The 17,876-nt window shown below is 47.0% G+C and overlaps 3 protein-coding genes and 1 non-coding gene across 4 annotated transcripts; 1 reads left to right on the forward strand and 3 right to left on the reverse strand.

Moving 5' to 3' along the window:
* Positions 1-4,368: 4,368 nt before the first annotated feature.
* TRNAH-GUG (transfer RNA histidin (anticodon GUG)) lies at positions 4,369-4,440 on the reverse strand. The gene has a single exon. It is a non-coding gene; the product is annotated as a tRNA-His (tRNA).
* A 6,706-nt stretch (positions 4,441-11,146) lies between these two features.
* Positions 11,147-11,608, reverse strand: LOC125283537 (histone H2A type 1-E). Its single transcript, XM_048225550.2, has one exon. The coding sequence runs from the start codon at positions 11,576-11,578 to the stop codon at positions 11,192-11,194; it is 387 nt and encodes a 128-aa protein (XP_048081507.1). The 5' UTR covers positions 11,579-11,608; the 3' UTR covers positions 11,147-11,191.
* Positions 11,609-11,906: 298 nt separating this feature from the next.
* Positions 11,907-16,188, forward strand: LOC125283538 (histone H2B type 1-K). The gene has a single exon (XM_057305011.1). It carries the CDS (start codon positions 11,907-11,909, stop codon positions 12,285-12,287), a length of 381 nt encoding a protein of 126 aa, XP_057160994.1. The 3' UTR covers positions 12,288-16,188.
* LOC113249849 (histone H4) lies at positions 14,727-15,038 on the reverse strand. The gene has a single exon (XM_057305014.1). It carries the CDS (start codon positions 15,036-15,038, stop codon positions 14,727-14,729), a length of 312 nt encoding a protein of 103 aa, XP_057160997.1.
* Positions 16,189-17,876: the final 1,688 nt, after the last annotated feature.

Raw genomic sequence — 17,876 nt, forward strand, 5'->3', positions numbered from 1 at the left:
TGATATTCTGGAATGTGAAGCAGAAACAGTGCTGAAGGAGAGAAAAAAATTATAGTGGAGGAAAAGACAAGGGAATGTGTAGTAGCTAAATACTATTACTTCTAAAAATAAATAATAGGGAAAATGCAAGGAAGACAAACTTCAAAAAATCAGGTATACAATCACAACCCTAAAAAAAAATTCTAGGCAGCCAGGAATCACTGAATATTCAGTCAAAAAGATAAAAATATTCTGATCCTTGACTATTGAGGAAACAGAAAAGAACATAAAATCTTCTAGAGAGGGGGAAAGACAAGTCACAAAAAGGATCAGTTAACCAAACAGCTGATTTTTCAAGGTTGACACCCGGGAGCTAGAAGACAACGAAGCAATGGTCTCCAGGCCTGAAGAAGATGAACTCTGCCCTCGATTCTATGTGAAACCCAAGTATCCATCAAGTGCGAACATAAAAGAGAGACATTTTCAAATGTACGTTGCCTTGTAAAATTTACCTTTAGTTCTCCCTTCCCCAGGATCTCTGTAAAAGTGAAGTGTCAGTTGAGGTGAGTAGGGTGACTTGAGACGCAGAAAGTACGAGAGAGAAATGCAGCGTAGGAGACGAGCGAGGGATAGGCCAAGATGAGAGCAGCAGCATGTGTTCGCGGTGCTGAGGACGCCAGACTCGCAAGAGTTCAGGAAAGTCTGGGGAAGACAAATTCAAGGAGGTGAGAAGTGGAGAGCAGCTCGGACGTGGGTAGACATCCTCAAACGAGATTTCAATAACCGGGGGATGAATTTGGGGTTGAAATAATAAGGTCTATTGGAAACTGTGCAAATAAAAATAACATTACTCACTCCATGTGGGAGGGGCATTCATTGTCTGTTAGGACGATTTAAATTGGAAAGGAATAGATAAGGAAAGAAAAGGATAAATACGGAATCGTTAGTTGCTGATGATATGATATCTACAGAGAAAACAGAATTGATAAGTGTTTAAGATCAATAAATGAGTTTAGCACAGTTGCAAGATACTGCTCGTAATCTTAATTCAGAAGCAGACAGAAAATTAGGCTTGAGAAATTATACCTAAGAATTAATCTGACAAATTATGTATAGTATTTACGCAAGAATTACAAAATATTATGGAAAGATCAAAAACTGCTTAAGTAAATACAGAGATACTCCGTATTAATGAGAGCAAAAGATTTATAAAATAAACGTGTAAACTTTCTTTAAGATTATAATATATATTAAGTGAGAGTTCAATCAGAATACTAGCACTGGGAAGGACTAGAGAGCTTTGGCAAGCTAAATCATTTTTAAAAAGAAGGTAGAACTGCTTTCTCTTTCTTTTTTTTTTTTTAAGATTTTTAAAAATTTATTTATTTGAGAGAAAGAGCAAACATGAATGGGGGAGGGCAGAGGGAGATGGAGAAGCAGGCTGGGAGCCTGATGCAGGACTCAATCCCAGGACCCTGGGATCATGACCCAAGTGGAAGGCAGGTGCTTAACTGACTGAGCCACCCAGGCGCCCCTGAACTGCTTTCTCCTGTAAATATTACATGTGCTGCAAAGGATAACGATGAATATATATGGTATTTTTGGAGAGGTATATGAATAAGCCAATGAAACAGAATGGATGGCACAATATAGACCAAAGCAAATAATGAAACCATTGAATCTGACCGAGGGGGCAGGGCAGGGCAGAGGGCAACGTCAACTGTTCTTTAAGTATTACGGACTCAATTATCCATATTTGGGGACAAAAAAATCCAAACTTTAAAATATACATAAAAATGAATTATAGGCAGATCACAGGCTGAAATGCGAAAAGCAAAGATTTTAGCTATTAAGGCAGAGGAGGAGAATTGCTAAAAACTCTTTCTCAGCTCTGGGTCTACCAGGAGCCGTGGGGGAGAAACCAAAGCACGTGTGTCACGCGGTCTCTGCTCATGGGGACCTGCTTACCTGCTGTGCTCCGATCGGGCGTGCGGTTGGCCCTCTCCTTCTGCAGCCTCTGTGCATAGGAGTCCAACCTGCCCTGGGCCTCCCACTTAAAGGGAAGACCAAGAAGGCTGGAGGACAGAGAGCAGCAGGCCTGCCTCCGGAGGCCTGTAGGGGTTAAGATCCCAGTTTTATTCCTTAGCCAAGTGGGGGGCTGTTGCTTCTGATTCCCGGCGCTGGGGCCCAGAGCTTCTGCTCCTGCCGGGCTCATCCCAAGGCCAGCACCTCTACACGTCTTAAGCTTTCTCGACTGACTGTTCTTTGGGAGGTCCTGGAGGAAAAGCCCCTCGTTTCCCTGTTGAAAAGCTTTCCAAGACACGAGCAGCCGTGCCGGCGTAAAGGAGACGCGAGAGTGGTCTGCGTCGGGACAGATGGCTGCACGCTGGGGAGACAGGAATACTCCAAGCCCTGCCTAGCATGCTCCCTCTGGGTTTCTGCTCAGATTAAGAGAAAGTTTCTTGGACGTAAATCCTTCCTTTTCCTGTTTCCCTGACTTGTGGCCCTTCTTCCCACGATCTGCCTTTCTCCAAGACCTCTCTCTGTGCCTTCCCCAAATGGAGAGCCTGTTACGGCAAACATTTTGGCCGTGACCAGCGTTGTCAATAGGCTAGCTGAAATCTTGAAATCAACCTTAATCTTGAGGATGGACCAAACTCTGCCTGTCATGGTGGGAATCAGCTCGTCACCATCAGAATCGCACGAGATTGCAGTCATTGAAAAAGAATGCTGAGTTTTGTGCCGGTGTTTGCAACATCATGCTGCACAAAGGCCTTCTTCCGTAGAAGGAGCGATGCAATTTCTTCATTTAACAGTAAGCACAACGGCGTATTGGGTCACGTGTTTGTACCTCAGCAAGCTAGTGGTGTCGTGCGTATCAGGCCCTTAAAGCCTTAGAACAGTTGTAGCAAGTGGTAATTCTCATCACCATCCACTGAGAGATGAGGGTGACGAGGCACCGAGAGATTTAGAAGCCAGATCGTGAATGCCGCAAAGGGGGCAGCTTTCTCTCTCCCAGACCCATATTCACGCATTCATAAAAGGATACCCGGAAACTGCAAAGTTTTTGTCCCATAATTCCCCTGCTCGGTTTATACCAGATTTGCTACTGATGCTTATTCAAAGCTACGCATATACCCGTGAGCCAGAGACCTGGATACATCTAACATAGGCACGTGCTTGGTGCCGAGTACCCTTTGGTCCATGCCAAGCAAGCTCTCTACTTTCTGAGCAAATCCAGAGTATCGGTCTTTACCCCCTCACTCACCTGGCGCTACAGGTTAATTCAGTGCCAGATTTAGGACCCTAACCCTCTTATGAAGAGGTAGCCTCTAGGCCATAGTCTGTGACTTCCTGTGACTCAGGCCAGTAGGAGTGGAAGGCAATGTGTGCAAGATTCAGGGGTTTGTCTCTGTTCTAAATCAGACTTTCCTCGTTCACTGGTGGCAAGAGAATCGACAGGAACCGAAACTTCTGGATCAATACATACGTGATTCCTGTCCTCACCCATGGAAAACTGATTAGAAATAACACACATAAAAGTAGATGTGATACAGGTGACACAATAGTGGCGTGAAACCGCTGGGGCCACCAGAGGGATGACAGCGAAAGTGTAAGCCACTTCAGCCCAGTTACAGTATCTCTGAAGATTTGCTGGTGCAAGTTTCAGAATCTGTGTCAGACTAGTGGGGAAGGAATGGGGACTAGTTCAGCCTTAAGAAGGGAAGGCTTTTGAAAATCGAAGATCTTCATGCTAGAATTTCTTAATAAGCTGCTAAAAATATGAGAAAGAAGACAGAAGACAGTATTTGTGGGGCCTTTGATATCTGCAAGGCCCTGGGGCGATGAGACACCACTTGTGTTGGGCGAAGGAGGCTTCTGGAAGTTTGGTGGGGGTCTGCTTGTCTCCTTCCAGCCGCCTCCCACCTCAGCTCCACTCTCCCCTCCACCCACCTTACCCGGTCCACCTGCCCCTTTCTAAATCGCTCTGCAAGCTGAAGAGGCTAGATATCTTCTGAGCCATAATGTTGTCCTCCAAAAGTTTTCCCCATTTTCTGCAGAGGTTTCCAATTTCTTAGCACTGGCCCAGCCACCAACCGCGGGATGTGCGATTTCTAATTAGGCCTGTGTGCGCTCGGAGAGGTCGCCAGTCAACCTGGGTGTGCAGCTGGACAGTCATTCCCTCGCGTGTGAAAGGAAAAGATTTCTAGGTTTATTTTTATTACCTCCGTTTCTCCTTGGGACCTCCAGCCAGGGCCAACAGGACTGTGGGGCTTGGGAATGGTTGGGGAGAGAAGCACAAAAACAGAGACACACACACCCCGGGAGGCCGGACTGGTGGTGGAGGGCGCCTCCGGCGTCTCTGGCTGTTGGAAAAGGAGGGGCTCCTGCCGTGACTCGGATTCGAACCGAGGTTGCTGCGGCCACAACGCAGAGTACTAACCACTATACGATCACGGCGCGCCACCGGGAGTCGCCGGCCGCGGGCCCTGCCGTCCTCCCCTGTCAGCAACACCTGCTCCTGTCGTCCCAAGACCCCTGCGCTCTGTCCTTCCTCGGAACTGCCCACCCGGGGGCGGCCTCGTCCTCCTCCTCCCCAGGATTTCGCTTCTGGCAAACAAACCAAAGGGGAGAGAAGCAGGTTTGCCCGCATGGACCTGACCGGCCTTGGCGGCTCCTCGCCCGGGGTGCGAACACCCCCGAACCCACCACCCTCACGTCCGCTCCCAGCCACTTCAAAATGCTCGGTCCTCTGACCTCTGGCCCCAGGCTGGAGAGGCGCTGCTTCGAAGAGAACCTTCCCGGCGCCCATTTGTGGCCAAACTGGGAATGTGCGGGGGCTTGGCGCGCAGGCGGGGGCCGGTCCGGAGCCGCGCACCTGCGGAGGCCGGGAAGCCGGGAGGCCGGGTGGGCCTCGGCCCGCAGCCCGCGCTGCGCACCGGCTCCGCCGCGTTAGGACCTCTCTGTTGGGCCCACCCGGGTCACCAGAACCCCGGGGAGAACGGCGCGCTGCTCGTGCGGCCCGGCAGGTGCACGGGACGCCCCTGCCCCCGCGGGCTGCTCTTTACCGGCTAGACTGGCAAGCTTCCGTCCGTCCGGGACGCTGCTCGCGGCCTCCGCCACCACGCACTCCTGCCAGTCGAGGTGAATTGTGTTTCCTCTGTCCCGCGATCCTTTCTTCCTCCTCCTTCGACGTCCCTGACTATGACGTCCGACCTCATGACATATGATTACTGCCGTGACTTGAATTAAGGGCAGTCTGCGCTCCCCTCCCCGCCCCCCGTGCCCCAAGGAGAAGTGACTGTAGTGTCCAGTAGTTCCGCTCCGGGCTCCACTTCCAGGAGGCTCTGCGTGAGTGTCGCTTGGCCGCAGGACGAGTGGTGGGCAGGGAGTGCAGATCCGTGCTTTCGGAAAGCAACTTCTCCCAACAGCCAGTGGCCGGCCCGAAGCCTGGTTTTATCGTGTGTGGACCACGGGTGCCCGGGTTAGGGCCGCCGGTGGGAAAAAATCCATAGAAAATGCAAGCAAAGCAGTTCAGAAGTCCCTCGACCGCTGTCTGGACAACGCTTCTCCGCAGAGCCGAAGGCGGCGTGTCTCCTTCTGAGAGCGTCTTTGTCTGTTTTCTTCTAGATCACACAAAGCCGCCCTAACTACAGGCAGGTTTCCCGAAGAACTACCTGCTACTCCTTCTGAGGTTTCCGATCCCGGAAGGGAGCTGGGGATGTTTCTGGTCTCCAGGACAGGAGCTCAGCGCGGCACAAGGGAGGGGAAGGCTGGAGGCGGCCCTCTGTTTCCTCTCCTTCCCTCAGGGACCTCCTCTCCGAGATCTAGAAAGCTGCTGTGGACACTCGTGCCCTTCAGCGTTCTCTGTTGGCCTTGTTTTTGGCAGTTGGACTGATCTGCGTGTGCTTCTCTCTGAGGAGAGGGGACAGCTAATCCCGTGTGTCCTGGTCCTCGGTATGGCCCCAGAGGTCGGCCTCTTTTCTTGTGCCTTTTACAGTTAAAGGCCTTCCTGAGGCTCTTGTCTGACACGTCACCAGGCTGGCCTAGGCCAAGCTACTAGCTCTACATTCACAACGCCAGGCGCTTACCTACTCCGGACAATCTTGCATTTTCTAGAAATAAATTTCAGAACGTTTCTCCTACGCAAGGGCATAGCTCTAGCAACTCTTCCTTCTCTCTCTCCTATATTATTAAAAAGCAAATCTCTATGGGATCTTTCCTATCAGCATTCAAAGATGCTTTTATTTGCTTCATCTGGAAGGCGTGTTCCCTTGCTCCTCCTTCCCCTTTGAGCGACTGACGTCACTGGCCTTCCGGTTCACGGCCACAGTTTCCGAAACTGTCATCACACTGTCTTCTTTCATTGCATTGCTTTTACTGAATGGATTTCAGCCTGCCTGTCCCCAAACACTCCAGTTACGCGTTGATTGTTAGTCCTCCTCGAGCTCAAATTCCGGGCAGCACTTAACACAGGTGGCCGCTCCCTCCTCCGGAAACATTTCTTCATTTGCACCCCACTCCCTGGACTCTCGTCCCATTTCCTTAGCCCCCAGTGCTCAGTTTTATGTATCAGCTCATGCTTCCATCCTCAAGTCCTCAAGGCTCGGTCTCATTCTCTACTTTCTCTCATTTCCTTGGGGATTATATGGTTGTGCCCACACTCTGGGAGTTCAGCCAAGACCTCCACGCCAAACTCCGAGGTGATATTCAGCCTCTTGGTTGGTAACTCCCCCGGATGTCTGATAGATGTTTCACATTCAGTATGTCTGGAGCTGAATTCTTGATCTTTTCTGCAAACGTAAACTTTCTACTTCTCTCCACTTGATGCAAACGTTGGATGGATAGTAAGAGCCGAAGAGTAGATTACCGCACACTTGATCAGACACTGAAATCGAGTACCACTGCGCCGTCACACCTGATTCCCTGGGGGAAGAGAGGCAGTCACCATGATTTCTAGTTGCTTCTGGCAACAGTGGTGGGTTAGTTCTGGAGGGTGGAGGGGGGGAAATGACCACGGTAACACAGTACTCCTTCCCCCCAGGAGATGGATGGAACAACTCTAATATTCTCTCTTTGGGTAAACTGCTCTACTGAAAGGACATTTTGGAGACTAGTATGTTCGGGAAGGCTTCTGATTTATTCAGCAGTTGTGCCAGACCGAACCTGGCAATCCCTGACAATGCTTTCTAGTTCTTGTCTGATAATTTTATTAATTTGTAAACTTTTCAAGCAAACAAAGTAGGAGATTCAATGATTCTCCACAAAAATATCAATGAGTTTAGCAATTCTACCGTGAATAGAAGGAGGTTAGCTTTTGAAAGGTCAAACAACATTCATTTGCACAACTGTTTTACCCTCAAAGCTCTTTTATATTTTCCTTTACATTATTCAAAGGAAGATCTGGGATCTTAAATTCATATACCGATGGCCAAGTGTGGATCTAGATATCAGTTGGGCATTCTTGTAAATAATTAAAACTCCTATCAGGTGCTTAAAATAGCACGTGTAGGATTGAGAGTCCCTGGTAAGTGAGGCCATGTCCATGAAGTTATAGTCTTTTGTCCTTTGTCAGGCATCCTCATTACCCATAACCATGTGTATTCTGAGATTTTGTCAGTATTAATTATCTGAATCATGCAGTTACTTTGGGGTATATATATTTGATTTGATATTAAATACTAGATTTGACCTTACAATTGTTCCCTATCCCCAGTGCATTACAATCACTCCATCTAGTAATAGGTACGAAGATGAGGGGGTAACGAGTGGAACACGGGGAAAAGTATGTACTAACTGTGGTCCCCATTTTCAGGAATCTGCTACTGTAAACATAACTTGAATAACTAAATCTAGTTTTATCCTTTCTCATTGGGTATTTATTAATGCAAATCTGATCGTGATACTCCTCTGCTGAAATCTTCCAGCATCTTTTGAATATTCGCACCGAAGTTTTGCACACTTTAGACCAAAGTATGTAAGACCAGGTAGTTCTGTGTGGGGTGTGTGTTTGAGTAGATAATATCCTGATTGACAGATTTATCTCTTACAAATTGAGAATCTGATTAAAGAAATAACACTGTACTTTCTCGTCTTACTCAGTTGGAGATGGTATGACAAATACCATAGCCTGGGTGGCTTAAATAACAAATGTTAGAGTAGATAGTGAGGCTGTAACAGGATGCCCGGAGGCCAGCAAGGAGGTGGCCATGGCCAGCTGTGGGGAAGGTCAGCGGCCTGTCCTGGCCGCATCCACGAGCAGCCGGATCCCACCAGACAGGCCCAAGATGGCGGCGCCTCAACAGGAAACCCCTGAGTGAGGAGGAAAAAGCGGGAAGCCCTGCTTCCGGCCCCACGTAACAAATACTCAGCCCCCTAGTTCACAGCTGTCAGTAAAGGATAGGAACCCAGCTCCTGGGGCACAGCTCTCTCTTTCTCTCTTGAGCTGCCTGCTCTCCTATCTTGAGAGTGTTGCTTTTTGCTTTAATAAACTTTCCTGCTTCTGTCACGTGTCCCCTGTGTACATGTCTGTCCTTGAATTCCTTCTCAGGAGAAGACCAAGAGAACCTTCATGGACTCCTTTGGGTCTGGCTGGGTCGAGTCCCTAGGATCTCCCCAGTTCACCCTGCAACAGTTATTTTTCAGAGTTCTGGAGTCTAGAAAGTGCAAGATCAAGGAGCCGGCAGATTCGGCGTCTGCTCAGGGCCTGTTTCCTGGCACGTAGGGGTCCCCATCTCGCTGTGGCCCCTGTGATTTGTTTGTGGGCTGCGGGGAGGGAGGTGTTCTGGTCTCCTCTTATAAGAGCGCTGATCTCAAGTCTCATCATGGGGATTCGATCCTTATAACCTCTCTTTAAAGGCTCCCTCTCCTCTCATTTGGGCCTCAACTCTTCATTTTGAAGCTTTCACCTAATGGTGCAAAGCTGGATTCTTCCCAGTAGTGGATACGTGAAATGATTTGCTGGATGTGGAGAAAGGAGAGCAGGCCAGTGGGAGATCGTCTCGTAGTTCCTACAGTGGCTTTGTATCACCTTCCATCTAAGACTGTTACAGGAGCCTATAACATTAGTAAAGATTTTCAGAAAGTCTGTAGATTTTCTCATTTCTCTAAAAAGAAAACACATCCCTTTTGAATTCTCTGGTGAAGGTAGTTAATGCTAGCTATAGATGCTAAAAAGTAAGTTTTACAAATATTATCATAGGCACAATGTTGATACTTACATTCATGTTACTGTATGACACAGACATAAAAATGTGGTGTCCAGATTCCCTCCCCGCCCCCCAAGGAAAGATGGGCTGTCCAGCTGCGGAGTGAGTGCCGTCCGAAGCTGGGCAGCCGCTGAGCTCCCTCGGGCTTTCTGGAGCGACAGAGCTTACCCCACTCAAGGTCACGCCCTTGCCCCGGGCAGCCCACAGCCCGGACGGAGCAAAGTGGGGCTACAAAGAATGCTCCAGGGGGATTTTCACCAGGCGTGGGGCATCGCTGGCAGGCAACCCAGGCGTCAGAGCTCCCACGTTTGTCTGCCTTGAGCACAGTCTGACATTCTCTGTCCCATCCTCATTCCTCTTCCTCCTTTCACAGCTGTTGGTCCCTAATCACATCTTGCGCCCTAAACTCCGTCTCAGCATCTGCTCCCAGAGAACCTAACCTGCTTGGCTATGTCACCATAATCTTTTTCCTGGGTCTCTTGTATTTTATTCTTGTTTTATTCAATAGGGCTTCTGTAAGCAAAGACTAGGAGCAGTGTAGGGGCCCAGGACAGGCCGCCCCAAAGTGCACCACAGGGCATAGTGATTATTTTGAATGGAAGCTACTCGGGAAACAGCAGGTGCAAGGACATCACACCCTTTTCTGTCCCCCTGAAAGAAGGAAACAGATCTCCCCTATGAAAGACACCCTCCCAGGACTGAAAAGTAAGACATCCTTATCACCAGAAAGAGGAAATTAAGAGCAAAGAAGGCTCTAGAAACAAACCTTGTTACTTCTTTAATAATCTACTACCTTAGCCCAACTTTTACTAAGAATTCTTTACTAATTCAGGCTCCCAAGCATCTGCTTTCTTTATCCTGTCAAGTCCTCACTTTTTTTTTGGGGGGGGGGTCGTCTCTATCTAAAATGTATAAAAGCTGCCTGCTTTGATCATTCTTTCAGGTCTCAATTTCATTACTGGGCCTCCCACGCACAAAATAAAACTTTTTTTCTCCTGTTAACCTGTCTCATGTCAATTTAATTCTTAGTCCTGCTAGAAGAAACTCAGACAGAGGAAACTTTCTTCCTTCCATTCAGCAGCAAATAAACCTGTGTGTTGGATTATAAACTGTGCTCCTAAATCTTTTTTTGTGAACCACACGATAAAGTTAATACTACTTTTATAGTGTTTTTTTTTTTAAAGGGGGTTGGAGTCCATAGATTTTCACATCTAGCTGACTTGTATTATCAAATTTATTACCTCAGACATCAGGACTGCTATGGCTTGTGATTACTCATACACACTAATTTACACACCCTACAAAGTCTTCTACCGTGCTCCCCACCTCCTACTTTTCTGTCATAGCCTTCAGGGCCTGCTGGCTGTTCCCAACAAAGGCCACACACGTTTGTCTTAAGGTCTTTGCATTTGCAGCCCCCTCTACTTGGAATTCTCCTCCCCTAATATATACCTGGCTCATCTCTTCTGATCTATGTAGGTCTCTGATGAGGTAACACCTTTAAATGAATTATCTACACTTACCTTATATCTAAAGTAGGAGTTCCCATTATGCTCTATACCTTCTCTATTTTCTTCATAGGATATTTATCACCTGACCCATTGTATGTTTACAGGTTTGTCTCCCCTGCCTAGAAGCAATTTTCATGAAGGCAGATATTCCAATTGCATCCATTGCTGTGTCCTGAGCAAATGTGAGTGAATTAAGCAAATACATGTGTTCTTAATTAATAGGATCATAATTAAAATGGTTTTAGGGATTTGCCCGTTTGGAACTTCTGAACTTCCTAGCCTCGCCCGAGGATCTCCAAACTGTCCTTTGTGTAGGCCAGACTACGTCCAGGATTACCCATAGAGCTGTTCCTCCTTCTCCCCAAATAGAAACACTTTACAATATCACCACCAAGAAGTGAAAATGCAGATGTGTTGTCAGCTTTCTTTTTGAAACTATAGGTGGCTCTGAAAAGAGCCTTTGTTTTACAACGTCCCTAACCTTGCTCCTCCTTATTTGGCCTTGTGGTGGCTCTCGGTCTTCTTGGGCAGCAGCACGGCCTGGATGTTGGGCAGGACGCCGCCCTGCGCGATGGTCACCCGGCCCAGCAGCTTGTTGAGCTCCTCGTCGTTGCGGATGGCCAGCTGCAGGTGGCGCGGGATGATGCGCGTCTTCTTGTTGTCGCGGGCCGCGTTGCCCGCCAGCTCCAGGATCTCGGCCGTCAGGTACTCCAGCACGGCCGCCAGGTACACGGGCGCGCCGGCCCCGACCCGCTCGGCGTAGTTGCCCTTCCGGAGCAGGCGGTGCACACGGCCCACCGGGAACTGGAGGCCGGCCCGCGAGGAGCGCGTCTTGGCCTTGGCGCGAGCCTTGCCGCCCTGTTTGCCGCGTCCGGACATCACGACCTTAACTGCACTGAAAGTAGGTACCGAAGCCAAAGCCCAAGCCTGGCACTTTTTATAACCCCTGAGCGCGAAAAAGAGGGTTTTGCATTGGTTAAATTTGGGGCTTTATAGTAACCAATGAAAGTGCAACGTTGGGACCCTTGCATTCTGATTGGGCAGAACTAACGTCTGACGTTGCCCTGAAGAGTCACCAATCAGATACAGGACTGTAACTTACACCTTATTTGCATAAGGGCTTCTATATAAAAGGGGCAAACTGCACTGTGCTCACATTCTTTATCTTTTTTTTCTTTCTTTGGGCGCTTTTCGTGTTTTCCCGGCCATGCCCGAACCGGCCAAGTCGGCTCCGGCCCCGAAGAAGGGCTCCAAGAAGGCGGTGACCAAGGCGCAGAAGAAGGACGGCAAGAAGCGCAAGCGCAGCCGCAAGGAGAGCTACTCGGTGTACGTGTACAAGGTGCTGAAGCAGGTGCACCCCGACACCGGCATCTCATCCAAGGCCATGGGCATCATGAACTCGTTCGTCAACGACATCTTCGAGCGCATCGCGGGCGAGGCATCGCGCCTGGCGCATTACAACAAGCGCTCGACCATCACGTCCAGGGAGATCCAGACGGCCGTGCGCCTGCTGCTGCCCGGGGAGCTGGCCAAGCACGCCGTGTCCGAGGGCACCAAGGCCGTCACCAAGTACACCAGCGCCAAGTAGACTTGCCAAGTAAGCGTGTTTAAAACTTAACCCAAAGGCTCTTTTCAGAGCCACTAAGTTGTCGGCAATAGAGCTGCAAATACGCGATCAGAATTTGGCTTGGGTTCAGGCAGTTGCTTGGAGGCCATTGTGAGGATTCCATTGCACTGAGTAATGCGTGCCGTGCTCGTAACCGCCTTTGGCCAGAAGGAAACCGGATAGACCGTGCGGTGTCCGCTGTGTGTATGTAGTAAACAGCTCCCTTAACGGACGTTAACACAAGCGTGTGTTTGTGAGCACAAAAGGATTCCTGCTTCTGGCGCAAAAGTGGATCGTTTGGTTGTGTGCGAGAGCGGCTTCCTGTTTAAATCCTAACAGCCTGGTCTTAACGGCCTTCCTTCGTTGCGGTTCTAGTCTGCGTTTATATATTATGAATTTAGTCCCCAGTGATCTCCCGAAATCGGCCTTTTAGCTCAGCAGTTTTGTCACGTCCGAGGCGGTTCCGCATGGCGGAAGGGACATTAAGTTGGCAGAACAATGCTTTCATCCAGCTTTAAAAACTTGGCTTCTCCGGTGCATGGGATCCGGGCCATGCCAGACTACCGTGGGGAGAAGTCTGCAAAGAAAAGAAAAACCGCTTGTTCTCCTGAGCTAAGAAATGGAATACTAGGGCACACACACACAAAGATAACCTGGCTAACCTGGCCAGCTTTCTAGTTTGTCATACATACCGCTAGAGAGATAAGCGATGGGTGGTATAATGGGGAGAAACAAGGGCACATAAGTAACAGGTGGAATCTTGTGCCTCCAATAATTTGAGCAAATTAAAGTCTGTGCAACTGTTTGCTTGTACGAGAACATTGTTCTGAGCTTTGTGACTTTTAAGCTACTAAATTCTCTGCTCTCCAGAGAGAATATGAAATCTGTGTGAAAAGAGTGAGAGAATAAAAGTGACTTTCTCAGGCCCACAATCAGACCTACTGCAGAAGAGACTGGAATGACTGGATCAGATTGGGATAGTCAGAGGCACATCTTGTACCTGTCCTGGCACTTCCCACAGTTCTCCACTAAAGGAAGGAAGGACCAGGACTGCAACCCACTCTTTGTGATGGCTTCTCTAGCTGCCCACAGTGCTTAAAAGTTACAGGTGTGGGTTATAGAATATAACATTTGTGAGTTGGTTATTTGACTTGGCTGTCAGTACCTGTATTTTGCCATTTTAAAATGAGAATAATAAAACCTATTTCAGAAGATTATTTCATGAGAGAATCCATGGAAAATAGTTAGCACAAATTTGAGTAAACTATTATAGGCATGGTTTCTGCTCTTTCACTCTACCTTTGTCTTTTATTAATGCCTTGCAAAGTTTAGGCTTTCGGTTAACCAATCATTGCTTATTGAGAGAATAGAAAGATCCGTCTGTTATCAGTAATTTCAGAAAAGCCTTACTCTCCAAGCCAAATAATGAGATAAGCAGCCTAAATTTTTTTGTCTACTTACGCCTGCAGTTCTTTGGGGGAATTAAGGGAGAGGGAAATAACCCCTATAAGAATAGGCAGCATTTGCAAAAACTACCAAGAATATAAACACAGCATAATTAGATGTGACTCCAAAATAGCCCAAAAGCTTGTAAGAAACTAAGCTATTCTATTATAATCAGAGAAATGCAATTTAAATACACGAAGATTTAGTTTAGCAAACGCTGACTGGAAAAACATTTTAGTCCGCCGTTAGTGAAACGTTGAGGATGGGGAGTAACGGGAACTGAGTACCTGTGGAATATGGGGGTGTAAACTAGAAGTACAACCCTGGAAAGCAAGTTGCTCTTTTCGTGTTGAAAATACACAGACCGCAGTATCAAGCAATCCCACTCCTAGGTCCGCAACCCGAGAAGACGTACAGCCGTGTGCAATGCCCATAGCAGTGCGATTTGTACCAGGGGAGCACAGCAACTTGAATTTCTAGCGTAGAAATGGATATTTGTGTTTTGCAGCGTAGAGAGGTGCATTTTCCAGGACCCCTGCGAGAGCTCTCTGCAACTCCCCTTAACAAACACCGCCGTTTTTCAAGGTTCCCAGTGAGTGGATCCTATTCCTTCGCTTAGACCCTTCGCTCTGACAATATACTCAACAGAAGGTTAGTGTTGGGCCCGGACCTTCACATCTAAGGCCTCCGGAGTCTTAAAACTTTTTTGACTCGACTAATGATCCAGGATTCACCAGATTCCATGCGATTCCACCCCGCAGCGAAAAGCCGTTGGTGAGCAGAGGCTGCGGCCCCCGGCCACCTAGTGCCATTCTTTGCCCGCGTTCTCAACGCCCCACGCGGACCTGTATCTTACAAGCCGCAGCAGGAACTTACACCAGCCAGTCTGGAGACAAGCACTAAAGCTCTTTCAGGGAAAACTTGGGGGCCCTGAAAAGGGCCTTTGTGTTTGGAAATACGGTGGGTCGTGGGTGCTCAGCCCCCGAAGCCGTAGAGGGTGCGGCCCTGGCGCTTGAGCGCGTAGACCACGTCCATGGCCGTGACCGTCTTGCGCTTGGCGTGCTCCGTGTAGGTGACGGCGTCCCGGATCACGTTCTCCAGGAACACCTTGAGCACCCCGCGGGTCTCCTCGTAGATGAGGCCGGAGATGCGCTTGACGCCGCCGCGCCGGGCCAGCCGCCGGATGGCGGGCTTGGTGATGCCCTGGATGTTGTCGCGCAGCACCTTGCGGTGGCGCTTAGCGCCCCCTTTGCCTAGGCCCTTCCCGCCCTTGCCGCGACCAGACATTTCCCGGCAACCTAGCGCACAAAAGTGCAGGAGAGGTGCGCGGCTCCTTTTTATAGGTACCCTCTGCGGACCGGAGTGAAAACCGGAGGCTCTGGGGCGGGCGGTGCGTCCGGGCTGGAGGAGGGATCTAGAAAGGACACGCCCGCCGCTATGCTGCTCCCTTTGTTCTCCGGCCCTCGTTCCCCTCGAGACCTAAGGCTATTTTCTTTTTCTAACGCTATTTACATAAGACTGTACCATTTTGTAAAGGTTTTCTCCTTGTTATGGGGGGGGGGGGGGGAGGGAGGGTTTATGTCCCAAACCTAACTTCCTAGAAGTAGAACAACATGTGCTCATAAAATAGAGATTTTAAGATCTTCCAGGTATGTGGCTAAATTCCACCAAAGGTGTACCGAGTTTCATTTTCAACAGCAGTTCCTATTATCTCTTACTAATGAGTAGAACCATTTAAGAGAAACTAATTTGAAGAAATTAATTGTTCATATATTGAATAGTTCACTTAAAATTATTTCTTGAATTTTCGCTGTTCTGCTGATCAGTCTATTTGTACTGCTGAAATATTATACTTATTTGTAACATTGAAAATTATCTTTGTATTTGGCTCTACATTTATTATGGTAAATTAGTTATCTTTGAAATATTGTGTCCTCCTAACCTGAAAAATACTGAATCTCTCTATCAATCTAGGTCCTTAAGTGTATCTCAGTAGTGGGGTTTTTTTCTAGATAAAATATAATTTTAAAAACTTTTTTGAGCTTTCATTAATGGCAAGAACAAATAATTTGTCATTAATGAACAAGTAGAAAATTCAGGGAAATCAGAAAAAGAAAGTATACTTTGATCTATCTAAGAAAATCTTTATTAAAAGAATATACTTAATATTATATACTTAGTTAAAAATATATATAATTTTACTATTGCTTAACTTCTGAGAAATTTTAATCACTTTTTTCGGCATTAGCATGTTATCCCCTTGTTGTCCAATTATTTTCTTGCTGTCGTTTATTTCAGTGAGTTACTTTTAACAAGGTTGCATTATGGTATTTCTAAAGTATTCCATTTAAATTTCATAAAATAAAAATAATTTTAAATGTCATTAAAATATTGAAATTTTTTCCTGCATTTATGTTGCAATAAAAGAAAACTTGCCAAACACTTGAAGAAACTGATTCAGACAGTGGGAGGCAAATTCAGTGTATTTTATGGAGGGGGGATAGTATAGGTTAATTTAAGGGCAAATACAAATAGAAAGTAAGAGACTTACTTCTCCCTGAGGGTCCCTCTATTTTCCTTTTCCTCTTTCAGGATTTCTTTCTCTGTCCTTTCCAAATGTATGTAAATCCTTTTGATGGCTAAATAAGTCTTTGGCCAGCCTCTTAACTCAGGAACTTTCCTCAAGGATCTTCGAGACCTTTTTGGAAATGTAATCATCAAGGAAAACAGTACTCTGCCAGTTGCTTGAAAGGGAATTGGACCTAACTTCAGCTGGCATCTGAGTCCACACTGCAAAACCTATCTAATGTAAAAGGTTGTGTCCCCTTGGTTCTAAGAAAGTGGTATTTCTCTCTGTCTTTGCCATCTCTTTCGAAGATTGCCAGTGATGAACACAATATTCTGACTTTATGCTTATTGAACAATACAATTGTTTTCTTTTTCTTCCTTATACTTCCCCAGCATTAGTTCATTGGAATACATTTTAGAGACCCTCCTTTCTCTACTTTAAAAATCTGTAAAATTCCACCAACCTGTAGCCTCACTCTTTCTCTGATTTCTTGGATATTTGCATGGCCTCTAGTCATGATAAAGGTAGCAATGGATGGATGTCTGAAAAGTTGGTCAGGCTCTTTATAGTTTATGAAACTGAGAGGCAACGGCATTTATTTTTCTATAAACCTACAGTATATTATTTTGTAAAAAATGCAAAGCTATTTGGGCTGTTTTCTAATACTAACTGACTTTAATAGATGAAGATAAACTTCAGGCAAATCAAGGCACTTTGCTTGTGTTTTCCACAGTTGAAGGGTAGCCGACTGTGCCACCTGAACTGTTTGTCATAAGGCTGACTTTGAACTGATTATTTTTGAGAAATAGCATATACAGGAGGATGTCTAAACATACAAGTAACTTTTTAGTAAGAGGCATTTACATTTATAAAGGAAACTGCCATTTCTAAGTACCAGGAAGGAAGACTATAAATAACAGGAGAATTTTAATGGAGAAGACACCACTTTAATGTGTTTATCCTGCTTTTCCTGGTATCTTCCCATAACTGTCCCCCCTCCCCCCACCCCAACACATGCCCCTTTCTTTTGGCTTTAGCAGGAGATGGTATATAAGGTGCCGGCTTGGCCATCTTGGGGAGTTTATTCATTTTTCCTGTTTCCCATGTCTGTATGAGGTATACGTGTTGATAAAATTTGGTTGTTTTTCTCGTAATAATCTGTCCTTTATTACGTGAATCTCAGCCCAGAACTGAAACAGGTAGGGGGACAATTCTTTTCTCCTCCCCAACACAGGACACCTCAAAGCCGGCAGCAAGCTCTCTTAGTCACACTTGTAAAGTGCATCCTGTACCTAGCGATTGTCTACCGCTTCCTTTAGGCCAAGCCTCCACCGTCTCTCAAACAGACTACCACAGCAGTTTCCTAATTTATAGCCTTACTTCTGAACTACGCATTCACCACACACTTGCCTTAATGAACTTCCAAAGTTATGTAAGTTGGGTTATGCCATTCCCGTGTTCAAAACTTAGAATGGCCATTTAGAATGACTTGCAAGACTCAGCTTGGCATGATCTGACCTCTGCCTGTCTCTGTGAACACACTTTCTACCCCTGTT

This window comes from Ursus arctos, unplaced genomic scaffold (genome assembly GCF_023065955.2).
Source record: "Ursus arctos isolate Adak ecotype North America unplaced genomic scaffold, UrsArc2.0 scaffold_31, whole genome shotgun sequence".
NCBI classification, from domain to species: domain Eukaryota; kingdom Metazoa; phylum Chordata; class Mammalia; order Carnivora; family Ursidae; genus Ursus; species Ursus arctos.